Consider the following 27,434-nt stretch of genomic DNA (forward strand, 5'->3'; position numbering starts at 1 on the left):
AATAATAACAGCATTCCGCTGCGGGCCTTTTTGATAACCACAAAGCACACAGAATGTGATAGTTATTGTTATTGTCAGTGTTATGTGTTGCTTTAAATCATTACTCGTGCTATAAATTGTGATCTACCTTTTATGGTTGTTTTCCTGTGGCTGGTACAGGTAGAGCTTACTTTTAACATCATGGAATATTGCAATTAAAAACTTTATTTCAAGTAAACTTGTGGATGTGTTGATGGCAAATAGAATACACAATATACGAAAATGTGTATGAGCAAATAGACTTTCCTTAATGACATTATTCCTGAAAAGCACAAACAACAAAATCTCAAACACGTTCTATAAGTCTGAGTACTTCTGAATTTTTCGCCTCACTATCCATCCCAGTCTGCGCTGCGGCTCTGTGGTGATGATGCCGCCTGGAGGAGCCTGGAACTCGCGTCACCATGGAAGCGCTCAGTTTGCGACATGTATTCGCCATTTTGCTGCCTCGGTGTGTGTGTATGTGTGTGGGCTCCTGTCTATGAGAATACCTCTGTAGCTTCCAAACATTCAACACTCCAGATACCAGCTAAAACAACCAAGGAAAACGTCTGCACTTTGAGAACTGGAGCTGCCGCAGCATGACATGGACATTTGGGCGACGTTAACATTGAACAGTCTCTGCGAGCGCCACCGAAGAGGACCTGGAGAGATGCAAGGTCTATTTTCTTGCTGTTTTCCTAACTTTGCTAGCCCAGTCAGCCCGCACTCACCACCAACACAATTAGCGGAGTAACGTTAGCGAGTTAGCTTAGCACCGTTTGAACGGTGTTGCAGTTAGCAAAGGTTCTATGTAGAGTTAACGCTACGTTAGCTAACTACTGTAGGCTGCTTAACGGTAATGTAACATTACTCAGGGATTGATTCTAAGCCCATTGAAGCCATTACTTGGTATCGTTTAACTGGCTCGAGCTCCAGTCGACACTCTTCATAGCGACTAATGTTACAATAACAGGGAATAACGAAACGTACAGTGGTCAAGGTTATCTCAGTTATTCTGTCGATAAGTACCGTGTCTGCAAGCCACAAGTGGTTGTGTCCACTCGCTCTAATCTAATGTAGTTCATGGTGATTATTATGTTGGGGACCAATAAGACATTCCCTCAGGTCGAATAGTGCAGTGCTGTGGCTGTGTTGTAACATGTTTATATACATTATTATTACCGAGTTCGCTCCTCACTGCGTTCATTTCACTATAAACAAATGGGCTTGTCCTCTGTCTAATCCTTTTAATTTTCTGTGGTGTGCATTCGCAGCTTGACACACGGGAGAGTGGTTTTCCATCACCAGCCACTCAGGATGAAAGCACGAAGTGAAGAGGAGGAATATCATTGTCCTCACTGGATTGTGTTTGCTCGTTTGGATTCTCAAATTTGACCACATCCATAAGACCATCAATAATGATACCTGGATTGATCTCCCAGGAGTTACACGAGCAGCTTCTGGACCTGAAAAATTACCAAAATCGCACAAATGGGGTGGAGGAGCTCAAACGCGTCCTCTCAGAAGTGGACATGAAATCAGTCCCATCTGGCAGTATTGAGGAGCTCATCGATTTTCTCCCACGACTGCTGGATGACAGTAATTTTAAAGTATTGTATGGCACCTTGCAAGTCTTAAACTTACTCATTCAGAAGCTGGATACAGGTGTAGACAAATATTTCAAACAGATAGTCTTTGTGGCCCTGAAGGCCCTTGGGGACACTCGCACCGTCACCAGAAATGAATACATGAATGTGTTTCGACAGCTGATGAAAGCTGTTGCACCGCAGCAAATCTTGGACCTTGTCACTGGCAGCTTGAAACACAAGAATTCAAGGGTTCGCGAAGATGTCCTTAACATCATTATGGCAGCTATGCTTACTCATCCAAGGAAAGATTTTAACATCCCCAAGCTTTGTTTTGAGGTTGCACCATACCTGGCAGACAGCAAAAGGAAGGTTCGCCATGCCACCCTTGAGCTGTTTGCTGTTTTTGACTATTGCCTTGACACAGGGAAAAAGCAACCTCTAATGAAAGCAGTGGACATGGTTGAACTTAATGAGGATGCAGAGGGTCTTATGGCAGCTGTCCAGGCAAGACGGGCAAGGCACGTTCTTCCAAAACTCTCCCCAGAGGGGATTGTGGAGTACGGCTTGGTGGTGCCCAAACCAGGACACCGATGCTCTCTGCAGTATGGTTCTGGAGCCGATCTGGACTGGGTGATGAACGGGGGGCGGGTAAGCAGTGCCAGGAGCCACAGAACTGAACCAGACTGTGACCGATTGCATGGCTATGGCAGCTTAGGCTCCCTCACTGATGACCTTCCACTTCAAAGGAGGATTGTCAGCGCGGGTAAAGGGAAGAACAAACTACCTTGGGAGATGTCGAGTTTCTCATCCACTGAGAACGACCAGCAATACAGTACCCCTAATGGAAAGTACTCCGAACAGGTGTGGTCCATCATCCCTGTCTACTTGACATATTCTCACTTTTCTCTTATTATAATTAAGCCTTCAGGGGACATTACCAGATTTAGCTTATGTTTTTAATAACTCTATGATTCTCTTTCTCAGCAGGCTAGTTTACTCAGAGCACAGATAGAAATTTTGTCCTTATTGTCATTGATTGACAATGATGAAGCAGCTATTTGGCTCAACAAGCAGTGTGCAATTTTTTCTAAAAATACTCCAAGCAATTAGGACTTAATCAGCCATTTGCTGGCTGTACAGAGGTTTTAGGAGTGCCGCAGTCTTTTTCACATCGACTTTGAAATTACAGACAATCTCAGCGGCCAGGCAGTTACACTGATTTGCTCCCAATCATTCAACAAGTGCAGTCATTTCAGAGAGCATGAAAGGAGGTTATTTTTGTGTGCTTGCGTTTTCTGCCTCCCGTCAGTATTGCTTCGATTTCAGAGGAATGATGAAGCTATGAACAATCTGTCAAACAATTTGTCTACTAAGTCTGTCAGATCACATTTTATTAGCCAACAAAGCAGAATAATTTATGAAACATAAGCTGCTATCAGCTCTATTCTAATAATGTCCATTGGTTGAGATGAGTGGCTTTGTTTCATGAGGTATTAATTGACCATATTTTGCTCTGGAATCAATTATCCAGCTTAGAGCCTCCATTTGAAAAACCTTCTGTTTACAGCAGTGTCTGTTTCCCAGCAACCCCATTATCACACAGCACACGCACTGAAGGGGGCGTGAGACATAATTGGTAATATCACAGGGTTATGCTTGTAAAACATGGCTTATTTACAGCTCTAGTGTTGATTGCAATCACACCAAGTGCTCCTTGATGAGTGTTGATCAGATTGTAGGCAGTGGGAATAACCTCAGCCACACTCTCTTTCTCTCTGTCTCTCAAAGGCTGAGATGCATGCACTGATATAGAAATCTGTCAAAATCCTGTCTCTGCATGATTTATTTATGGTTGGCCAAGATTCCAGAGGTTGTAGTTTGGCAGTCAAACTTTCATAAGGACACTAGATGTCATGTACAATTGGTTAAGGCTGTTTACAGTAGCAGAAGACCCACCCAAATGCCAGTGTCTTTTGTCTGAGCTGGCCAAGTATCTGTGGCATCCCTTTGTTCAGGCCAGTGGATGGAATTACACTTAGACCCTGTTTGTTTAAGGATTGCTTTAAGTTAGTTATTTGACTGTCATCCTCTGTTGTTGTTAATAAAGGAAATCATTTTCTGACTGTTAATAGGTGACCAATGAGGATTTCCTTCCCTTGTCCAGGAAGCTGAGTCCAGAGACCTACATACCCAGTTTCAGTAAGTGCCAATGCTTCCCCTCTCTCAACATCACAGGCACATTTATTCCATACGAGGTGACAAGTACACTGGGCTGGTTGTCATGGTCAACTTCAGCTGGACTCAAATTAGAGCAGCTTTAAATTGGATTAGCATGCTGAGTCAGAGGAGTCACCGTGCCACATGTCACCAAAAGCCCTGAGATGAGCATGGTTGCAAGGCAGATGAGTGTCACACCTGTCTCTCAACAAACCAGAAGAGACCATTAGACCATGCTACTCACAAACTGTTTAGTTTCCTAAACTCTGCTGTGATGTTACAGACACAATGAATCCTTGTGAGATTCACTTTGTGCTCTTCATGGAACAACTTTTACCTTAGTACATCCAGTAAACGCTTCCAGAGCATGTCACAATGAGGCAGGCTAATTGTGAGAGTAGTATTCACCCCTTAATGTCAGCTCAAGCTTCCAGGGGTAAGAAAATGTTTTAAAGACTAGGTCCTACTACACGAGATTAATGCTCTTAGTGAACATCAGCAAGGGACTGTATTTTAAGAACAGACTGTCAGTGCTGTTAAGTTGAAAATGACCTGCCAGCAGCTGACTACCCCCGAGTTTGGGTACAAGCAGTAAAAAGAAGTCTGCTGATGGGAAATGGTCAGATTTTGTCCAATAATTTATATGAGAGGAAAGACATTGCTGCCTACCTCATTATTCTTGCCAGAATGTTATATTGTTTCTCACCTTAGAGGAATTTATATTGGATTTAATCTCCTTGACCCACCAGCTGTTTGATTTTAACTCCTTATGAAGGGATTAGACAAACTCTCTGCTGTAATTTGAACATTTTTTTGTGGTAACCTCTAAATGAAGGTTACAAGTGCAGGAGGTGTGCTTTGAATATTTCAATGCAGTCTCTTTTTTCCATACTCAATAAAGATCCTTTGTGTGCTTTGCTGAATGTTTGCACTCTTGTGTAACATTACTGTGTAAATGTCCAGTTTTTATGTCTGCACCTGTGCGTGACCCCTCTACATACCCTCTGAGTCCCTGAACAGTCTGCTCTCACAGGCAAGACTGGACTTGAAATTTTTTCAATTTATGGCTGTGAAGTTTGCCAGCAGTATTTACCACCACAGTAAAGTAAATCTTACCATCAGTCTCATCTCTCAAATGCCCTCAATCTTCAGTCAACATTTGCTTTTTTGTTATATCTGAACTTAAGGACTGCTCAGGAAGAAACAGCTCAATGTCTCAGCCAAAAGGTCAGGAGCATTTGTTAACTTTGTCAGACTTGAATGTTTGTTCAGTGCAATAGTCAGGCACTGACATTTAATGTATGCACTAAATAAGGTTTCAGAAAAAAGAGAGTAGAAAGAGACTGTCCCTTGTAAAACAACAGCAGGTAGGAAGTAAAATCCCTCTGAGGAAACATAAGTAGCCCCTGGTGAAAGTTACAGGGTTGCACATGGTGTGTGACATGGAATATCCAAAAACTTTTCAGTTGCTTGTCACCTCAGATGGAGGATTTCTTTTGTGTCTGCCCAATTATTCTTAATTTTTTCTATTTCTTGAGTACTTGTGATACCTACAGATAATGTTGTTGTGCAACCTTATTAGGTTTATAGCGTGAATGGAAAAATATTCTTCCCATCTAGGTACTGCAGAGCCTCAGAAGCCTCAGTCCTCCAGAAGGAGGGTGTCCCCTGCACGCCTCAGAAGAAGTGGAAGCCTCAACTTAGACCCTGACATCTTTAAAACCACCAACTTCTCTGAATCAGATGTTGGTAAGGAGTCATTGCCTCAAAATGATCTGCTTATTTTTCACAAATATCCATCCCTTTAAAGTTTCTTCTTTTTAAGTTTAAAAGTTTTTACATACAGATAGGCAAGAAATTTTTGAGGAAAAAAAAGAACTTGAGTCAATTAAATGGACAGTCTTCAACATCAAGCCAGTCGTGAACCATATTTTCGCCTCACCTCACGTGTCAATGCTCTGTCTCACAGTGGCACCCAAGGGACGCATGCTCTCAAGGAACCCCAGTGTTGAGCGCACCTTTTCCCTCCCCTCGAACCCCACTACATCCGGCTCCTTCCTGCTGCCCTCCTACCCACTGGCTACACTCCCAGGAGGCATGCTTACTCCAACACTGTCCCGCCGTCATGCAGACTCGTCCCTCTCCATGTCCAACACCTGGCCCAACAAGAGAGAGAACAGCCCTCACCAGCGAGACACCAGCCCCTGGAGAGACAAAGCATGCGCGGCAAAGGGTAATCTCGTCAAAAAGAAATCAACACATCAGCTGAGTGTAGAAATGTTGTGTTCTCATTTCATCATCTGTTTAATATCCTCCCTCTTTTACCTCCTTCAGGAGACCATCCCTCTAGCAGATGCTCTCCCCAGCCCCTTCGTGCCTCCCTCATGAGTTCTTCTTCCACTTCATCATTCCGCCGGGCTCTGAGCAGCACCAGGGCAACCCTATCTATCTCGCCAGTTGTCCCTACAGCAGAGCAGATCCAGTCCCATAATGGCCAGAGATCCAATGCTCCAGGCAGCCCTCAGAATCAGCGGCTCGAAAGGGACTTTCATCTGGACCCCGATGGTGTCAATGCAGTGCAAGATTCTCAAGAGGATGATCCTCTGGACATGCAAGAGGTAGAGCAAACTGTCTGTTTTTTTCATTAGAAAGACCCAGCTGGAAAATGTAGGACACTGCAAGTTCTGACTTGCACCCTCAGCATCTGGGAATGCTTAAAGAAGTATCCAGTATACAGGGTACAATAGATACTGTATGGCCAAAGGCAGGAGGGTACAGGCTGTTAGGTTTGGCTCAGTAACATTACCTTCCATGCTCATATGTGCCAATATGGATGTTGCTCACAGATGCTGAACTCTCTGCGCTCATTGCGCAACAGTGCTGCCAAGAAGAGGGCCAAAGTGAGCCTTAGTTCAGATCCAGATCCAGACAGCCCTGACTCAGCTGTAAGACTGGACCTGGGTCTGGATTCACCATCACACACCTCTCCGATGCTTACCAGCTCAGCCAGCGAGAGTGGTCTTTCCAGTCTGAGCTCAGTCGCCAACTCCAGCTTCAATGGCATCAAAACCAGGTAAAGGATCCACAGTTTGCAACATTTTCCATATATTGCTTTCAAAGTTCCTCCACCACTGCACCTGGTGTCTGTCTTTGAGTAGACTCAAACTGTAAGTACAATAACTTGTGTTGAAAGCTGTATGCTTACAACACAGGTTCCCTCAGTAGACTAGGTGATCTGATCGAATGTTGATGCATCTCTAGCAAAATTTCATAGCAGTATTAAGGAAAACTCTTAAAATGTTTCATCAAGTTGTGTTTATACATATGTGAACAGGTATAAGAATACTGTATATCATGTTTTCAAATAATCAATTTATCATTCAGACTTGGTCATGTTAAATTAGTCATGAGTAATTACAGTATGTGGGGACATCAGTCAGGCCAGGTTGCTATTGTCAGTTTTCAGTTAATTGAGGTTGTCATAGAGCGGGTGACATGTTAAAGCAGTGGTAACCCGGTACCCATCTGGTGTTGTTTGTGCTAAGCAGTTTTACAGCATCATTCTCATGTGTCACATCTGTCAACAGTTCTGGAAACTCAGGCTCTTCAGGAATGAAACCTCGCATTGCAAGTGTGCCTTCCGCAAAACTGAGGTCTTCTGTGTCCATGGATTTCAGCAGCCTTCAAGGTATGAAAGGGATTAAATGATTGTGCCAAATTTGTTTCGTTGTGCAGTTTATCTCATTTGTGGCTTTGTTTTCTGTTTTTTCAAGGATTGTCTCAGAGGAATGAGCTGTCGTCTGAGGTGGGTGTGGTTGGGCAAAGAGTCACTTACTCCAATGGAACAATCAAAACTGAGGAAGAGACAGCAAGACCGTCCCCTCCGTTGGTCAAACCAGCCCTCCGGGAATCGGTCAGAGCTCTGAAGCCTGCCAAAGGTCAGTCAACCGTGATGTCAAGCAGAGCAGAGCTTTTACCCTGTTATGATATTTTGTGTTGTTAAATAATAAAATCAAATCTTCTCCTTTGATTTTTAGGATCTCAGAGCCACAGCAGCAGGAACTCACCAGCCACAGATATGCCTGAAGGAGTCATTGGAAGAGGTCAGTCTGTTTTGCAGCTGATGGCTGCAGCACTCATGTTCAAAAAATGTTGACCCCGTGAGTCACTTGGATACAAAAACACGGAAAAATAGGGTCCATAATCAGACAATATTTGACCACCAATGTTACAGGACTCATGAACCGGCACCAATTGGAAACCCTACAAACATAACTTGCAGTGATTGAAAACTAAATGTTGGTTAAGATGCATTGTGCGAATAATACAGCACAGTATAGAACATTATTTTATTTGTTTTATAATGTGTCAGTATGTAGATCTTTTCAAAGACATGTTGAAGTAATGTACAAGTTGGATGTCTCGTGTTGGTTTTCCCTCTCATGTTCATAATGTGCAAAAATAGATATTCCAGTAGTTTGAACCTATGTGAAGAAATGATCAAATGTAATTCTTGGCCGGTTTTGACAGGCGTAGTCTCCGCAGATCTTAATTTTGTTGTCCAATATTCTGTTTGGTTGCCAAGGTGTTCTAGCTCACAGCTGTTTTACAACAGATTGAAAAGCAAGTGTTGCTCTTCCCAGAGTCCTGTCGAATTGCATAGAAACAAAAGACAGGGTTTGCATAGAAGCATAGCCAAAGTTTGCAGTGTTTTCCCATAATCCTTTTGCCACATACAAACACAGACTGTCCAACTGTCCACTGTTTCAAAAGTTGAAATAGATCTCTTTACTGATTCTTTCTGCGGTTGAGAAGGTTTGATGTTCACCTCTTTGATTTAAGTTTAACATTTAAGCTTTCTCCATCAGCCAGCTAACACCCCCCCTCATGCTTCTCAGGCATGTTTGGCACAACAGTGACCTCCAGCCATCCAGGGCTTGTCTTGTCACTTGAGCAGGATGATTCTGTGGCCAAACCCCCCACTGATCCCTCAGCAGGCATCTACAGCCGCGCTCTGTCTGGCAGTCACAGAGACAGTGATGACAGCCCTCGTTCAGATGAGGTTAAGGTTAGTCACACTTTGTCCAGTGGTAAATCATACATCGTACAAGATTCCCAGTTACCAAAGACCCACCTGGTGTTTTTTCTACCAATGCATGTGCAGCAGAGGGTGAAGAATGCAAGGTTTAACAGGGATAAGATCCGGCTGCAGTGTCTGGATCAGCAGGAGGGGCAGTTCAGTCAAGGGGACCACACACGAGACAAGATTCGCCACCGAGTCAGGCAGATGTTGTCTGACTCACCCACAGAGGAGAACAGAGTATTAATCATCAAAGGCAAGAGAGACATTTGTGAACCTTAACCAACTGTTTTTGTTGTGCTAGTTTTACATTCTCTGATTTTTACTATTGGTTATAAATGAGCTTTTTCAATTATTTCCTTATCTTTACTGCCCTTTGGCCAATATATGTTTGAATTCTTATCAGTCCTTATGCTACATATGCTCAGATATGGCACTTAAGGATCGGATCTTGCTGTGATGTAATTTATTTAACCCACACGATCTTAAAAGAAATTAAATCATCCATGTATGCCCCTCATAATGACTTGAAAGGTTGATTTCCTTTGATGTAGATCTGCATCTGAACGGCAGCACACTGACCTCCACCAAAGCAGACCTTCTCTCTGATGAGTCCCCTATCAGCCCCACCAGTCCTGTCAGCCCACAGGGACCCCAAAGCCCCACCAAGTGCTTCACTCCGCCCCATCAGCCGAGCCCCCCCACAGTGCCCCCCAACCCCAAAAACCCGTCCCGTATCAGGAGGGCCCCTAGCCTCAGCAGAACCCGACCATCTTTGTCCCACAGCTCAGGTTAGTGGATTTAAAAGCCTGAAAGACTTCATCTACCTGCTGCACCAAATGTAAAGCTCATCATCTGTTTTTTAAACAAGTAAAAAATGTCAGTGTATCATTGTCATGTTGCTATGTATCGTCTCTCTGTCTCTCAGTCTGACACTGGCTTGTAATTTAGCAGAATTCCACTGCATTATAAATAGATGAACCAGTGCTTTAACAGGCATTTGTTTATTGGAAACGTCGGAGCATTAATTAGACTATCTGAGCCACCAGAGCACGGTGAATAAGATGTTTGCTTTGGATAATGTGCCACAATGCTTTGTTTTGACAACCTGCTGTTAATGCACCGCCGCCCACACGCACTGCTTGTTTTCAGACTGATAGAGATGTAACATGAGACCGAATCTGTGTGTCTGTGTGTTATGTGGTGTCTGACGGGCCATTTAGATGAGCTGTCCCCTGGTACTGTGGGCCACAGGAAAAACCCCTCAGAGCCTCCGGAGCTGTGTCCATTTTCAAAGCCTGACCTGGCACTGACACAGAGCTTTAACCTGCTGAGCTCTGAAGACTGGTGAGAAACACTTACATGTCACAGTGTCTCAGCTGTACTGCTTCAGAGAAGAATAGCTTTGATCCATCGTTCTAACTCAAACCAGGGGCCATACGGAGGTTTACAAAATAGAATAAAAAATGCATTTGCAGGTGTTGGTTAGCTAAGGAGTACATTAAAATATTAAATTATAGTCATTCCAAATATTGTGACATATGTGGGGTAACATGATCCTCTGCTATACAGTTGAATACTTTGGTTAAGAGACACAGCCACTGTCAGCATATATTGTACGTAACAGGACCTGTATCTTTACGTGTGGTCAAGAAAGTCTCCAAAAAATGACTACAAGCTGTCTTTTTTTTTTAACTTCAGGGAGAAGAAGATCGAGGGTCTGACGCTCCTGCGCGGTCTGGCTCACTACCACTCAGACACACTCCAGGGCAGGCTTCATGATGTCTGCCTGTCTCTCATTCAAGAGGTAGTATAACTTGTTGTATAACACTCCCACCTTTCAACTTGTATTGATTTTGCCGGTTTACTCCATCTGAACTTCGCTCCTGGCTCATAAATTGATACCTCATTTTTGTCATATAGACGTCTTTCATACTTACCTCTGTTTCCTGTTGTTTGGTGCTGGAACGATCGTGTTTCCCATGAGGTATTGATAATATCCTTCTTATTCAGGTGAAGAACCTGCGCTCAGGTGTGTCTAGGGTTGCAGTGTGTACGCTGGGTGATCTGTACACCCACCTGCAGAAGGCAATGGACCAGGAGCTGGAGGGGACAGTTAAAGCTTTACTGCAGAAGGCTGGAGAGAGTAACGCCTTCATTAGACAGGATGTGGATGCAGCACTGGACTGCATGGTGCAGCACTGCACACCCACTCGTAGTATCAGTGCTTTACTCTCTGGAGGACTCAGGTCAGTGTGTGCACTCTGTCTACACACACACACAGTGAAGAGCTGTTTTAACACACTTCAGATCTGGAAAATTTGTGGCCTCTTTGGCAGTATTGTTGACACCAAACCATTTTTAAAATTTAAATTTCTGATTTCTGAATTGGTTTCCCCTCTTCTGATAGTCACCTCAATGCAGTGGTGAGAAAATGCACCGCCCAGCATCTGGCTAATCTGGTAGAGAAGGTCGGTGCTGTGCGTCTGCTGTCTGGAGGTAAAGATCTCACCGACAGAATCTTACCTGCTGTCACCAAACTCGCACAAGACTCCTCACAGGAAGCCAGGTATGTAGAATGTTAGTAGGCATGAAACAAAGAGTGGTTGGGTCTGCCAGCTGATTCACAGATAATGTTCATCATTTTGGATTGAAGTGTTTGTAACATTTTGTTGCCTTGTGGATGTATAGATGTATACAGTATATTGCAACATATAATATACACCTGCATGCTAAAGTAGATATCTAAAATTATTCTGCAAAAGTTGATTTCTCTGCTTGACAGCTGATCTATGGACATGATATTTGCAGGGCCGATCAGAGCATCACCACCGAGGAGACAGACTGTGTGACTTAGCATCTGAGTTCTCACTGTTTTCTGGTTCAACACACAGATACTTTGGACGTCGAATGCTGCTGTCCCTGTCATCCCACCCTGACTTTGACAAGATCCTGGAGAGATACATTCCCACCAAAGACCTACCAACTGTCAGAGACACCGTCTTCACTCTCAAGACAAAGGTACTGTGTTTTTCCTGTATGCATTTGTAGCATTGGTGTCTTGCTGAAGGTCACACTGTCATCTTACCTGGAAGATACCTTGGTCCTTTTAGGGTCTTGGTGAGATGCCCCAGGACACCCAGTCAGCCAGGGGTAGACGCTCCCTCCCAGGCAGTGGTACAGTCAGGGCCTCATCTCTCACCAGGGAGCCACTCAACCAGACCAACAGGTGGGTGTGAATATCAACCAGTGCAGCAGTGTAAACACTAGACTCAGCCTTTCAAGCAGAGGTGTCGCTTACACAAACTACATAATACATATGGAAAGTACATTATTCATACTTTACTCACAGGCTTAATAAACAAATTTGATGTGTGTTGTATCATCTCCAGGGAGTCAAATAGTCATTACAGCTGTAGATCTCAGACACAGAGTATTGCAGACAAGACCGAATACATCAAGCGGATCTCAGGTCTGCTGGGTTCAAAGGACTTCAGAGAGAGGATCAAGGGAATTGACCAGCTAGCAGCCGACTGCCAACACAACCCCAACATGGTCATCAATAGTATATTCCCGGTTAGTACTAGCCTGTTTTTTTTTTTTTCACATCCTATCAATATTACTCGATGTGTTATGTCATGGTTCTCAACTAGCATCGTGCAGTTCTGTTTGATCACGACAACATCACCAACCTCTTTCACCTTTTGTTCCTCTCCCTGTGGCGTCTCTTCGTTCAGGTGTTTGATGCCTTCAGGGCCAGGCTGCAGGAGTCCAACAGCAAGGTCAACTTGTATGCCCTCGAGTCTCTACAGAAAATCATCCACTTGTTAAAGGACAATCTGTCCCAAGTGGTCAATATCCTGGTCCCAGCAATCGTGGACAATCACCTCAATTCCAAGAATAACGCCATCTACTCTGCTGCTATTGGAGCGATTAATGCACTTATCTTAAATCTTGGTACTCATTTCCAGAATTCAAATATATCTGCTTGAGATGAAGTTAGAGTGTTAATTGGACTCTTGGCTTTGACTTTGCGATTTTCTTTGCTTCCATGACAGACAACATACTTCTTCTTCAGCCATTCTGCACCAAGGCTCAGTTTTTAAACGGCAAAGCAAAGGTTGATCTTATCGAAAAGGTTGCAGGTACGTTTGTCGGAATAACTCAACAGTGCAGTAGGACTTTAGCCTGAGCTCTCAAATTGGTTTGTGTGTCTGACAACCTCTTGCTTCTTCTCACTTTCTCACTAGATCTTGTGACAGAGCTCTACCCTCGCAAGCCCCAGATGGTGGAGCAGAAAGTGCTGCCCTTGCTGTGGCACCTCCTGGGCACCTCCACCCACAGCGGCACCATTCATGGCCGGGGCGGCAGCGTGAGGGGTGCTACCGCCAACCTGTGCCAAGCCCTTTACACCCAGATGGGGCCCAGCCTGATTGAATGCGCTGCCTCCCAGCCTGCCAATGTCCATAAAGGTTTAAATGAGGTCTTGAGGGCCTTGTCCTAAAGGTAAAACTGAATCCAAACACATGTTGGAAGAGAAGAACAGTAACACTGACCTTACTTGAAGACAGAGATGTTCTACATTTCTTACAGTGCCTGCACTTTTATATCAATAAAGAGAAAGTCCTTAAAGATTAGGAGCTCTTATTCTTATCTCAATGAGATTTCCTCTGGTACACAAGCATGGACAATTCTAAAACACTGACATCAGGTCTTCAACACACTCAACCTGCTCTCTTTGCACTTTGAAAAGGTAGCTCATTATCACGACAGACTTCATTAGTTTTACATTTTACCATCCCATGATTGTCATAATTTTTTTTTTTCATAATATAAGCATGTACTGTAGACAAATCAAGACACTATTGTGGAATGTAAAATGGAAATGCACAAAAAGACCAGAAAGAAGCAGGGGCCTAAAAGGTGTATATTTTTGCCGTGTTGTCAAATGTGATGTGATATTTTCAAAATGTTTTATGTAGTTGTTTTGAAGATTTGTGAATTGAGATTAACAAGATTAGTTCAAAATACTTTTGTACAGCTCCGATGTGTATTTGCACAGTATTAGCTTAATCTGTAAACGTATGCTGTATGATGGTACAGTTCATAATTTATCTATTGTGTAATGGTTTGAAGGTCCTGTTCCTGATGTGCTGAGTAGGTACTGTCTTTTTCTTTCCTTTTTTTTTTGCATGACCAAAATTTACTGGCAGGATCAAAACTGTGTATATTTTTGTAAAGGAGATATATATAAATATATATATGTACACTGATGCCTAGATCAATGTTGGGTTTGCACCAATTCTTCTGGATGAGGACAGCATGAAAGGAAAAGGAATTCATCTGGACTCCAGCGGCTGCCTGAGAAACAGGGAAGGCCCAGATTCTGTCTCAGCATAGTGCCAGTCTTCAAGTAGCCTTTTAACTCATCTATTGTTAAATTATATTGACTTGTTTGTGAACAAGAGCAAAGACAGATTCATATATAAATAAAGTGTTTTATTTCTGTAAAACTAACTTCCAGGTGCCTCATTTGAATTTGAGTTGGACGTATGGTCGAAGGGAAATGAGCACAGTCATTCAGTGCTGACTTTCAAAATAAAAAGTGAATTTAATGTTATCCAAGAAACACACACTATTTGTCCTTAAATTGAGCTTTTTTTACAGTTTAATGAATACAGTTACTGAATGCACAATATTCTTAACAATATGTAAAGCAACCAGTCTAACTTTAAATTGCACCTCTTAATATGTGAAATAACTGAGAATAGCTGAAGTGGAGCTGCAACGTTGAGATGACCAATCAGTTAGACAAGAGACAGAAAATCAACTGGCAAACTTGTTTAAGTAAAAAATTCTCCAATCTTTTTCCAACATCTCTAATGTGAGATAGTGGAAACAGCATTTGATTTTGTCTGTTTACTGTCATTGTAAAGTGAATATCTTTGGGTTTAGGACTGTTGGTCAGACAAAAGGAGACATTTGAAGACATCACCTAAACTCAGGTGGACATATTTCAGTATTTTCAGATGTTCAATAGACTGAATGATAAATCAGTGAATTAAGAAACTAATGTGCAGATGAACTGATAGTGAAAATAACCCTTAGTTGCAGCCCTACTTAAAAGGTTTAACCAGACTGAGAAATGTTTTGTCACTGTAGATGATCCAGGCTAAGGACTCAGAAAGAGGTAGCAGTAAAACAGACTGGTGTTACCACTTGAACACACCAGTGCTTCCACATGCTTTGGTGTTTCAGATTGATCACTAGTATCACTTCAATTGGCTTGTCAAGGATTATATATTACGGCCAAGGTGCACCTCTGCTAAGTTTTGAACTGAATACAATGCAAATCTATGAAAGTAGCTGCCATTTTGAAATCGAACTGTACAGGGATTTCTTCCAGAGCTGCACTGCTCCGTGAATGTGCTGTCCAACACAGTGTCATGGGAGACAAGGGAATAGACTAGACAGAGTCCCTGTGACCTCCACGTTACAGCAGGCGATTTTACAGCATTTCAGTAGCAGGATGGACTAGTTTGTGCTGGGAGGAATGCTGCTCCTGGGCCCTCATTCACAAAAACAACCAAAAAAAAAAAATCCTACAAACCCCTCCATCTCTTACCTACAATAAATGTATGTATATATATATATGATACAGTAGCTGGACTGCACATTGGCAAACATATAAACCATTTTATATATCCAAGTTAATCAAACATACAAGTAGGTCCTCTTCACAAAGTCCATTTAAAATGCACAGTTATACAGTTTTAACAAAGGTTTGCCCTTTTATTAAATCCAGTCCATTTTCCAGTATTAAACTTTAAAAGCAAACATACAAATTAGGGAGCGTGTTCAGATTCAGATTCAGAATAGCAAAAGTGAAAACTCCCTCTGAAGCTCCGAGCTAACCACAGTGGCGTCGACGTGGGCCAAATATGTTTGCTACTTAAGTATGGCTCAAATTTCTTACCTTTGCTGACGGAGACAAACGCCTTCAGAAATTATGCAAAAGCCCAGGCATCATATGAAATGACACAAACTCTCATCATCTTGTCATGAAATGTGCTTTCAGTGACAGAAAAAAAAAACACATAGAGAACCAAAGACTACACACGGATGCAGTCATATGTTTCCAAATGATGTCACTAATAACTGGAGCCAAGCTAGTTGATGCCAAGAACATGGTGAAAACTTGGAAGCAGCATGTTTCCTCGAACTGTTCAGTCAACCCTCTGATCATTTCTTGTGCCGTGTGAATGAAGATTTTATGATTTTGGTTGAGTATTCATTTCATGCTCTGCTGCTTCGAGCCACTGTATTGTTCCCTCGGCTTCATAGACCAAACGGAAAAATAGCCCCTCCTCCTGTGGATCTTCCCATTCTGTTACTAAGGCAGCTGGATCAATGCCATGGCAACCTGGACTGGTAGATGATGTGAGAAGATGAGTGTGTGGTCGCCATCCTCCGCACCTCACTTCGTCAGGGACCAGATGTCTTGGGCAGGTCCTGGTTCTCAGCCAAGTGGAGCTTTTGTCTGAACGGGGACACGTTAAGGATCCACACAGAAGGACTCTGAACTGAAAACAGATGATTTAAATCCAGCGTCTGCGCCCGGAGTGCTGGGTGATTCCCAGAAATGAACTCTCAATTAGAGAAGGATACATAGACGTGCTGAGCTCCTCCAGCTGCAGGAACAAATGAACAAATGTATCACAAAATAGAAGCAGTCAAACAGAAAGGATGTGGCAGTGCAAGGCCACTAATCACTCCATGTGATCATATTACATAACAGCCTCTGTGTGTGTGTGTGTGTGTGTGTGTGTGTGTGTGTGTGTGTGTGTGTGTCGGGTCAATATTTGAATTAAACTCCCATCATCCGACAACATTGCTTACAAAAGCAAATGGTCAACTTCCCTTCTTATTCACACAAAGGAAAGTCACTTCACAGCCCATCTGCTCTGAGGCACAATTAGCCACCGCGGCTACAGCTGGCAAATATTCCTGGCAGCAGTATCTGTCATGAGCTGAAGGCTTGTTCTCACTTCCCTCACACATCGCATTGCAACCTGCCCACAGACAGCACACCAGCCCCAGGCGTGCGTAACTGGGAGCGACACAACATGCTAACAATAGAAACTCTTTCAAGGCATTCTTGGACAACACATCGCTGCTTGTGCTGGATAATATTTAACATTTAAACATGCCAGAAACTGCAAAGCATGTAACTGAACACTGCTTATTCTGTACGATGACGCTCAGACTCTGTACTATATTGACTTTTCATTTTATGGCATATCTGCTTTACATGAAGGTTCACAGGGAAGAGTGAAAGAAAAAAAAAGGTTTTGTCATGAGCTCCTCTCATTAATGCTGCATGTGATAAATGCCTGAACTCTCCTGACCCTTGAAGCACTTAAAAAGAACAAAAATGAAAGCATATCTTATTGTTATTCTCACTAACACTGAAATTCGCCTTACTCTGCACTGAGGAACTGCTAACCCAACTGAACTGGAGTCGACTTTCAATGGAGACTTCTTGTGTCACATGATGCTGTTTCAGTGGCTTGTCCGCCATAGCAGAGATAATACTGAAACACAAACTGATTTCTTGTTCAAAACTTCTGAAAACTGTGATCATGAAACCATGAGGACGACCCTGTGCCGTTGTGGCTCGTGCTTACGTTACAGAGCAGGTGTTCTAGGTTGTGGTCAGAGGCGCACTTCCTCTGGTCCTCTGAGAGCTCCTCCACATGGCTGTCGAGGCTGAAGTGCAGTCGGGCCAGCTTCTCCTGCATCTCGCGCACATGCTCCAGCTGCTCAAATGAGCACACCTTACCTACAAAGTTCAAAAAGACAAGTGGAACTTCTCTAATCTCTTTCAGTTGAAGGATTACAGCAAAGTCAAAAGTATTTCCATGGCACCAGATGTGTAAAAATAGCACCACAGCTATTTGATTTCAGTCTGATTCACGTAACAAAGCCGCTTTTCAACTGCCTTTATTTTCAGCGCGTAACAGAATATTCCCTCGGTGGCCACTCTAATCAAGGTTATCTTACCAAATGCCTGCAGTTTGCCTGAGTGGAAGTCGTTGAGGAGGTTAAGGAGGCCTCCCTCCATCTCTCTCACGTCTGAGACATCTGTGAGAAAGGAGTGCTGCAGGGGGGAAGACTGGACTACTTTACTGGGGCCTGCCGGCTGTGGGGCCCTGGGCTTCTCCTTGTGGGGCCTGAGGAAAAAACAGACAGAAAGCATCACGATCATACATGATCTGCTGTTGTAAGTCACTAACAACATTTTTTAAGAACAGTCCAGCCTTCAGTCATGTCATCACATGCACACAGTATGAAGAATTTATTGTTTCTCGGTTTTGCTACCTTTAAAGGTGAAAGGCAATCTGCATTATCTATGTCTATGCAGATTTATAGAAGAAAATAACACAATCTTCCTCTTAAAATAAAAAGCTGAATTCATAGTAACAATAGCAGCAGCCCACGCTCAGTTCAACACACTAAAGGGGTCTTGCTGCTGCAGCCTTGCTTGGTCTAGTATGACCAGTAGCTTTTGGAGGCTAAAACTTCACATAAATAAAACCTCACGTTTGCTGACTTTATGACTCCTTGGCAATGGCTTAGCACTTCAGCTGAATGCTACACAGTAGCTTCACATTTACCATTATCCAATAAATGTCAGCTGTTCAGCAAAACTTATGGAGCAACGCTTTCAAGAGCAATTCTGAGGCAATAAACCGTATATATTCTGTCAGTCCTAAATGGTGAGTGTAGTGGGTCTAATTCTGACTAACTCCAAAACTCTGACAGTACATAATACTTTTCAGTATTATGTACACTTTTTCTCCTCTACTGAGACATAACGATGGTGGAGACATGACACACGGTATGATGGGAAAAAATGCAAAGAGCAGTTTCCGTTCTGATAGGACACAAACCTGGTGGTCTTTGGTGGAGCTACGACGGCCGTGAACACCTCTTTGGGCTGTCCCGGTGCTCCTATGGACCTCTTATACTTGCCTCTGTTCTTGGGGGAGGGAGGCTGCGGCAGGCCGAGAGAGAAGGTGGCACTTTTGCTGGCAGGCAGAACAGAGAGTTTGCGGGGGTTGATGGGGGGAGGAGGGGGCTGGGGGAGAGACACCTTTGGGCTCCGTTTCTTTCGTTTGTCTTCCATTGTGACTTATTTAAGTGAAGCTCTCCACAGTAAGATGGGGGGCCACGGCCTGGCTGATGTACAGAACGTCTTGAAACAACAAGAGCAGGATGTTGAGGACAGCAGCTTTCCCCTCCCTGAGCTAAAGGCACTGTGGAAGATCCTGACTCTGCCAAAATTAGTGCTGCAGCCCAGGATCAGGATTCTCCTCTGCAAAAAAAAAAAAAAAAAAAGTCAGTGATGCTTTCATCAATTTAACAGCATCCCCTATATATCTGAGTCAACAGTGTTGATGGAGTGCTACTACATTGTACAATTATGTGATAGTGAGGAAGAGTTTTCCACTTATCTGGCTATCCAGCACTTTAAAAGGGATTGCGTTTAGTGTTCATTAGAAAGCAATTTGGGGCTTTTTTCTTCGTAATGCTTCCCTGGTGTACAGAAAGTGATTGAAACAGCAGCCTAGAAAGATATTTTTAGAGCAGCGTCAAAGTGGAAAGACCTTGAGTCATTGTATGTACTGACAGAGGGAGCATGACTGGTTTTAGGACATTTTCCAATCAGACAAACCAATTATATGCAATGTAAACTCTCAAGACATCAAAAAAAAAAAAAAAACCTTTGCTTTGTCTTAATCTTCTACTTTGTGAATGAGTGGGATGATTGACAGGTAACTGACTGAAATGCTGCACCAAGATGCAGAAGTTTGAGGAACATGCTGCATGTTATACAAATATACATAATGTACAAAGCTTTCCGACAAATGGCTGACAGAGAAAATCAATGTACTGCATTAACGCGAAGACCTTCCTTATGGCAAGATGGTGAAGTTTAACGGTCTTATCTATTTACACTCAGTGAGCAGCCAGAGATAGGAAAGAAAACAGCGTAAAGTGATCCAATAAATAGAATTAGTCCTGCAATAAGTTTGAATATTCCTAAATGAATTATAGGACTTGTATTGGATTGCATGTGGTGTTTTCTGTTTGGCTCAGTGATATCAGAGCCTCCAGACTGTTGGAGCGGTCGTTTATTATTCCATTAACGGAGCAAGTGAGCGCATTAATGTCATTACGATCTCAGCACTGGGCCCAAATGACGCTTTATCCTGTTACAATGGATGAATTCACTGTCTTAATGTTATCTCCTACACACTGCGCCAGCCTCCGTTCAAAGTACAATCCAAAGATGGCCACTACAGTACCAACAACGGCAACTTTACTCGCTGAAATCCCTCTTTCTTGCATTGAATCAATGCGAGCGAAGAGCTGACTTCAGAACAGTAAGCAGACAGCAGTTTGTTGCATTAAACTGTTAAATTCCGCGTGAGAGACGACATGTAAACAGATTTATCGTCTGCGAATGACACAAATAAGACTTACCGAATCAATAACGAACCGGAGAGCAAACCGGCTGGGCACAGCGTCACATTTCTCCTCCCGCCGTGTAAAACGTTAAAGTACACTTCATGTGAATTGGCCTTTGTTTGGACACCGGGGAGATGCTGAATTATCCCTGCAGCAACAACGGAAATTACGGGTGAAATGTAGCGCGCGGCATCACTGCGCTCGGCTCGTGCGAAGCTGTCGTCTTTATCCGTCTTAAAGGGCCAGTCCACCTCTCTGTGTGCAGGAGAGGAGCAGCCTGCAGGGCAGTGTTAGTGTGCGGCCTGTCACACGGCTACAGACAACATGCTGTGTACTGCTGACTGAACGCTGATCAGCCCACGATGGTTCCCTGCTACTTAAATCCCCTGTTCTAGTATGTATAGCCTGTTCCTTATAGTTACTCTGGAGTTGAAGATGCTGCAATCAGGCCACACGGTGTCGCCGAAGTTCTCCATCTGCCCTCATCATGTTCACTGACAATCACTACTGCCGCAAGAATTAACCAATTAGTCATTAACTATTAGATTAATCGCCGACCATTTTGATAATCGATTCATCAGTTTGGGTAATTTTTCAAGATAAAAAGGCAAAATTCTCTAATTCCAGTTTCTGTTTTCTTTACTTCTGTATGACAGTAAACTAAGTATCTTTTGGTTGTGGGCAAAACAAGACATTTGAGAACATCTTCTTGGGCTTTGGGAAGCACTGATTGACGTTTTCTGACACTTTACAGACCAAACAGCAGCTTGATGACGAAAATAATCAACAGATTAATCGACAATGAAAATAATTGTTAGTTTTGTTGATGCCAAACAGGGGAGACCTCAATTAGTGGCTGTCCCCATTACTTAAAGGGGAATTTAAACACATTTTGGATTTACCTTTTATTGATGATTACATATTTAATTTGGACTCGTCCTACTTTGTACTACAACTGCTGCACAACAGCTTCCCTCACAGGATAAAGGTCTCTTATATTCTAAACACCTCAGGCATAAACATCCTGTGAAGACAGTACCTCAAAGGGCTTCACACAGCACACAGGATCCTCTGTCCTTACACTCAGCTCGCTCCACTTGAAGGAGGACAGAAATCAGGGCAGCAGATGAGGGATTCCTCTTCTTGTTCTGTGGTTCTGCTGGGAGCTTTCAAAAGAAGAAAGTACTGATGGGGTCAGCAGGGTTACCTCAGCGTGGACTTGTAGACTGTGCTGTAAGTTAAAGGGATGGGGTTTGAAAGACATGGACGTTTACCAAGAAGGGAGGGTCTAACATTTTCTTGTATTAGAAGACTTGTAGGATGTAGCATTTTTGGAGCATTCAATCCATCTTGGCCTCTATTGCATCAGTTCTTTTAGAAAATCTCTCAGGCAAATCGCCCAGCTTTATGAAAAGTGAAGTACTCTGGATGCTGAGGACAGTCATGATAATTTGAATTTCATGAACAACTGAGTATCTAACTGTAATATTTAATCACTGCTGAATACTCAGGGTTGAAATTTCAACTCCACTGAATTCATAGCATTGAAAACATTTACGTAGAAAAACAAAACTTGCAAAACTTCCAGAGGGTAATTTTAAGTTTTGCAAATTCAAAAATCTAACTCTCATTTTGGGTTCACAGGTCCGAAGAGAAAATTCAAGGGTTCATGTCCAGTTACTCATGTGATCTAAACTTACTGACAGAACGTAGCCTGATGGGTCTGACTGATTTGGTCACCTTGTGGTCAGAATGTAAAACACATTTAATAACCAAAGAAAACCAAAGAAAACCTTTAAAGTAATACAAAAATATTTCTTTTTATTATGGCAGATCAGAACAAAAACATGACACAAAATGCAGTTTGTAGAAAAAATACAGAGCTCTTAGGCATGTTTGTGTTGTTCCAAAGCAAATGCGACCAACAATAACTTAAGTCTAACTGACTTTCTGGTCTGACGAGCTGTTTGAATACGAGTATGCCTTTCCGAGGACTATTCTGTCTCTGAGGAGCTTGAAGAAGGCGTAGTAGTTGCTGAAGAGGATCAGAGCCAGCGATATCGTCTGATGCCACTTTTCTGAACATATCAACGAGTAGAGCTGGTAGAATATCATGGCACCTTCCAGGATGATGAGTATGTTCAATATTCGTAAAGGCTTGTTGAAGAAGAACTAGGGGACAGAGAGACACATGATGTCATCAGATACAGTACGTCCAGAGCAGGCTATGTCAGCGCAGGCTCTGGTATCTGCTGTTGTTCTGCAGGTTCATTTAGCGATACTCACATAGAAGCGATAATGGGACACATCTGATGGCACTGCAACATTGTAGTGACCCATGGCTTTGTAGACGTTCTTATTATGTTTGACCAGGACTCCCTGTGGCCACATATACTCCTCCGTCCATCTGTGCAAAGGGACAGAGGTCAGGAATTGGCTCAAATGGACGTAAAGCCCAGCAGTGAACTATGAGCAGTACATACATGTGCTGAAGAACGTTGGAGCAGAGTGAGGGGTCTACTTTCTGCCAGCAGCCCAGGTGAGCTGCAGCTTTGTGAAGAAGGTCGCAGTATCGCGGCGGCAACAAGTGCCTCATGAGGATGACTGACGTGCTGACTGACACCAGGATGAACAGCTCACAAGACCAGCGCTTGTCCACATATTGTGTACTCTGAAGGGAAAGAGACAGGAGGAAAAATGTTGAGTAAAGGATATTTTTAAAAATTATGTTAATGTTTAAAAAGCTAAAATTAAGACTCTGGAAACAGACACACAGGATCTGCTGACAGATGTCAAGACGGATCCCATTAATTTTCTATGGAAAGCATAAGATCAGGCCACCCATTTCATGATAGATACAGGAGTTGTTCCTAATAACAAATTTCCCTGACAATAAGATGGAAGTTTAAACTTAGACTAGTTGACTAGTCTAAAAGTGAGAAAATACACAGTCAAAATTGAGCACAATTTAATGTATATGGTAGACCATTGAAATAATACTGTGTACATTGTAAGAGCCATTTTAAACTGGCAATCACATTCTTCAATAATGAAATCGTGTTTTCAGTGCCACTGCACTGTGTATCATGGTTTTGGACCACATGTCCTGGAAGGTGTCAATGTTCTGGACACATGGGAAAAATTCTGGTCAAATAGGGACTTAAATATGTTGGACTTCAATAGGTTTTCCTAATAAAGGGGTGACAGTAATGACCAGTAAGGGAAATCTTGTCGTGCATTATGATCACGACTCATGAGTCTGTCCAGCGTGACGAACCAGGATAATCAGATCAAACTGTCAAACTAGGCCACAACGAGTCAAAATAAAGCACCGCCTGACTCACAGTACGTCACCCTGTAGCCGGAGCTTTCAGTGGTCCGGTGCATTCGAGTCGCTGGATTCTGTGTGTCTGTACCATTAAGGACGTCCAACAGTTTCTCACCTTGACAAACCAGACAGGTACAAAGGCCACATAGTAAGCACTGAGCATCGAGCTGACCAGCACCTCCTTCATCCTCCAGTTGAAGTCCATCTTCAGGTACTCCACCTCCTTGCGGATGAGATCCGGGGAGAGGCAGCAGGCGTGAGTTGGCATGGCCTGGACGCCGTACAGCTGGCTGGTGTGTTGCTTCCATGTCTCCTTCAGCACAGTTAAATAGTCCCTGCCCCGGCCCACGCTGCCCACCTCCTTGGAGCCGATGCTGGCGATGGGGGACAGCGGACCTGCTCGACGGAAGTCGCAGCTCAGCCTGAAGAATGGAATATACATCCCGAATCTGTGGGAAACAATGACTATAATTAGATTCTACAGTACCTGAAGCCTTCAATCAACACAGCCAGGGTATTTGAGCAAATATATTAATATTCAACGTGAGCACCTTCTGCACATCACTGCCTGTCAGCTGCTTTCTAGGTGATATATAAAGCCAGGCATGTGAAAGTGTTTGCAAACACAGACACCATGGATGACAGTATGCAAACAATGTGTACAAACAGGCCTACCAGGAAATGCATTCACATCAATTAATATTTAATAAGCCTAAAGCTACAGAGCTCAAGAGACAACAACCGCCAAAAATAACAAGCAAACAAGATTTGAATGATCACTTTTGTCATTCAAATCTTGGTTTTGCCAACCATACAGAGTACACAACTTGCTTTCAAACGTAACTGATATCCAGCTGCACCAGATCTGGCTAATGATAGCAGCATAAAATATTAAAGCAAACACACCAAAAGGAACCAGAACAGCTGCAGCTGCGTCAACAAACACAAGGAATATAGACTGGAACTTCAGTAAAGTGTTTGGGCAACGTGGAAGCATCGAGCACATTCAGTGTGGATCATGGAAACGAGTTTCAATAGGACATTTCAAACAGAGATAATGACAACACTTTTACCAAAAGAGTAAGGAAGGAGACTGCCCTTCAGCAATTAAATGAAAAACTAGTTCACTTTCAGGCAGCAGTGCCTCGGCTGCCCACATCCACAGGGCAGCAGTGCGTGTGTCTGAATACGACCCTCTTTGTTCTTCCAGTGGATACTCACGGGTAGCAGAGGAAGAGCAGGCTGAGGACTGAATAGGTTCTGAAGAGGTAAATGAGGGAGCGGCACAGGCTCCAGCCTGTCAGCGTCAGCACAGCGAACCGAGCCATCACCAGAAAGATCGAATGAGGGAAGGATAGTTTCCCGCTCTGAGATGCCTGAGGGAGAGAAGAGGAGGGAGGCAGAACAGTCAATTGCATTAATACGATTTAGCCAGACAAAAAGTGCAGTACAAATAGCGCACAGGAAAAAGGAAAAAACAGAGCTCTTACCTCTTTAACAATTGCAGCAATTAACCTCCTTGCCAGTATGATGATTGTGAACACCAGCATGTTATAATCAATGAGGTGAAAGTTCTGTAAATAATACCAGTGATTCAGGATTATTGCTCTCACCACACACACTGCAGCAAGACATGCAAACTTCACAACACTACAGATACAGTCATCCAGGGCGTCCCAACAATAACTGACAACCATGATACATGTGATCATGTCCTCACCAGTGATGTGTGTGAGGGAGGGTGTGACGGCGGGTACCACCACACAGTCTTGTAGATGTTGACGTAATGCACAAAGAGGGCAATGAGGTGGCAGAAGAAAAGATGGAGCTCGAACAGCACGTTACGATCCACAGATAAGTCGGGGATCTTGCAGTGCTTCAGAGGAACCACCGTCTGCGCAGCCAGCGGGGGGCTGGACATGCATGTTCCCGAGCCATTTCTGCAGACAGAACAAAGGCTTTCATTAAAACGCGTGTTATTCTGATAGCTGGATTACGACACAGCCATGTCAGAGGCATTCCTGTGGCCCAGATGAGAGGGAGCCCTTCCTGACTTTAACAGCGGCATATCAGAGCTCGACTTGCCTTGTGCGAGATCGCACCCCTGTGACCGGGGAGCTGGTCGAGTGGTTCCCATTGCTGACTGAGCCTGGTTCGCTGCTGAGTGGAGGTCTGCAGTATGTGGTGCGGTTTGCCCCTCTCCTTCCACCAGCCATCGCAGACACACCCACGGCTCACCTCTCCCAGCTGTGTGTCTTCTTTTAGGATTTCTCTCCCTGCTCTTGTACCTGCATCCAACAAGAGAGCAGGTTAGACACACTGTGATTAAACGTGTGCAATAATGATTACTGGGCAATGGGTGTAAATGATTAAAATCGGTCTGTGATAGTTATCAGATTGGGCAGAATTTGTCAATCTGCAGTTGGAAACGAAATTATGTTGGTCAGTGATTGGATTAGACACAGCTGATTGAATGAAAAGGCGTGGTGCACAGTCAAAACAAACACAAATGCAGCTGTGCAATCTTAGAATTTGATTCCCAATCAAAGCCCGTGCAAAACCGAACAGATCAGACCAAGTACAAACATCTTCGCACATAAACACGCATCTTAAACAGCTAGCGTTAAGCGTTTATTACTAACTGCTCGGCATCTCTTTTTATGAGGGCAAGTTTTGCGGAAGCTGGTATTACAAGCTAGCTTAGTAGCCACATCGTTTGCTGTCTTCCCGGGACAAACAGCTCACGGGAGACGTAACAATTTGAGACACGAGGCACGAGGCGAAAACAGCGTGGACAGACACAACGAGTGACGGACTCCGAGCTGTCCGCCACCACCATGCCTGATTAAATACAAAGATTGAGGCCTATGCTAACAGCACCTCCGGCTAGCTAGCTAGCTTCCAAACAGGCTAGCCCAGAAAATTTAAGCTCACCAGCGACAGGGTCCGTGTTCAGTGTTGCTCCGCTACACAGGAAATAAGCTAAATGCAGTACATTTTTACAAAGTGTCTTGAAATGCTGGCGAGTTTTTCCTTGAAATCCGCGGAGACAGTCATTGTTGATGTGAAATTAGCCTCTGGTGGACAGGGGCGCGGATATGTGAGCGACCAGTGGGAGGAGAATCGGTTAAAGGGATATTCCGCCGATATTCAAACAACCGCAACGAGGAAGGGGAAGCGAGGTGCTTTGGTGATAGACGATGTAGTCGTTATGTTTATGACCATTTGTAATACAACTGCAGAATCATGAAAATGTCGGAGTTTTTACAGATCGGAGCTGCTGTAGCTGTATATACCGTGAGCTTTCAAGTCTGCTTGCTGTGCATCATGAAGCCGGTTTGCTGCAACCTGTGGACTGACGGTAGAAGTGTTTCATCCATTATTTTTGGAAATTTTATCATTGACAGATATTTGATTTTGATTGACTTAAGCTCACATGGAATATGACATAAACTACTAAATGTGAAACCTGGGAAAGGGTATGTAACTAACATTTCCACCACAGGCTCGGGGCACTGCTGTGTTAGTGTAATCTCCTGATAAGGAGGAGGTTCCCTGTCCAGTCTAAACCTTGGCCTGTATCTTACACCAAACTCACTCTTCTCTTCTTTATTTCACAAATAAGAATATGCATTGGTATTGCGTCTTCCGGTCAAACACAAAC

At 43.5% G+C, this 27,434-nt stretch overlaps 3 protein-coding genes across 7 annotated transcripts; 1 reads left to right on the forward strand and 2 right to left on the reverse strand.

Annotated features, from left to right (window-relative positions):
* Positions 1 to 559: 559 nt before the first annotated feature.
* On the forward strand, positions 560 to 14,122 carry togaram1 (TOG array regulator of axonemal microtubules 1). 2 transcript variants are annotated; one of them, XM_076748534.1, is made up of 23 exons: positions 560 to 698; positions 1,296 to 2,471; positions 3,743 to 3,809; positions 5,448 to 5,576; positions 5,797 to 6,060; positions 6,162 to 6,445; positions 6,674 to 6,900; positions 7,415 to 7,515; positions 7,601 to 7,765; positions 7,865 to 7,930; positions 8,726 to 8,895; positions 8,992 to 9,163; positions 9,462 to 9,698; positions 10,131 to 10,254; positions 10,609 to 10,714; positions 10,921 to 11,156; positions 11,318 to 11,476; positions 11,802 to 11,928; positions 12,021 to 12,136; positions 12,300 to 12,483; positions 12,645 to 12,864; positions 12,966 to 13,052; positions 13,158 to 14,122. In XM_076748534.1, exons 2-23 carry the CDS (start codon positions 1,440 to 1,442, stop codon positions 13,409 to 13,411), a joined length of 4,527 nt encoding a protein of 1,508 aa, XP_076604649.1. In that variant the 5' UTR covers positions 560 to 698; positions 1,296 to 1,439; the 3' UTR covers positions 13,412 to 14,122. The 2 variants fall into 2 exon arrangements, with proteins under 2 accessions (XP_076604649.1, XP_076604650.1); XM_076748535.1 differs by lacking the exon at positions 560 to 698 and having other exon boundaries at positions 1,318 to 2,471; positions 8,995 to 9,163.
* On the reverse strand, positions 14,089 to 20,669 carry ccdc28b (coiled-coil domain containing 28B). Of its 4 annotated transcripts, none has more exons than XM_076748538.1 (6): positions 20,458 to 20,669; positions 18,861 to 19,285; positions 17,971 to 18,140; positions 17,595 to 17,749; positions 16,576 to 16,598; positions 14,089 to 16,447 (listed from the first exon to the last, which is right to left on the reverse strand). In XM_076748538.1, exons 2-6 carry the CDS (start codon positions 19,094 to 19,096, stop codon positions 16,393 to 16,395), a joined length of 639 nt encoding a protein of 212 aa, XP_076604653.1. In that variant the 5' UTR covers positions 19,097 to 19,285; positions 20,458 to 20,669; the 3' UTR covers positions 14,089 to 16,392. The 4 variants fall into 4 exon arrangements, with proteins under 4 accessions (XP_076604653.1, XP_076604654.1, XP_076604651.1 ...); XM_076748539.1 differs by having other exon boundaries at positions 14,553 to 16,447; positions 18,861 to 19,537; positions 20,458 to 20,660; XM_076748536.1 differs by having other exon boundaries at positions 16,379 to 16,598.
* Positions 20,670 to 22,236: 1,567 nt separating this feature from the next.
* tmem39b (transmembrane protein 39B) lies at positions 22,237 to 26,905 on the reverse strand. Its single transcript, XM_076747860.1, has 9 exons — positions 26,705 to 26,905; positions 25,856 to 26,058; positions 25,491 to 25,710; positions 25,261 to 25,344; positions 24,992 to 25,146; positions 23,886 to 24,219; positions 22,926 to 23,113; positions 22,729 to 22,849; positions 22,237 to 22,614 (listed from the first exon to the last, which is right to left on the reverse strand). Exons 2-9 carry the CDS (start codon positions 25,984 to 25,986, stop codon positions 22,381 to 22,383), a joined length of 1,467 nt encoding a protein of 488 aa, XP_076603975.1. The 5' UTR covers positions 25,987 to 26,058; positions 26,705 to 26,905; the 3' UTR covers positions 22,237 to 22,380.
* Positions 26,906 to 27,434: the final 529 nt, after the last annotated feature.

The sequence above is a fragment of the Chaetodon auriga genome, chromosome 14 (genome assembly GCF_051107435.1).
Source record: "Chaetodon auriga isolate fChaAug3 chromosome 14, fChaAug3.hap1, whole genome shotgun sequence".
NCBI classification, from domain to species: domain Eukaryota; kingdom Metazoa; phylum Chordata; class Actinopteri; order Chaetodontiformes; family Chaetodontidae; genus Chaetodon; species Chaetodon auriga.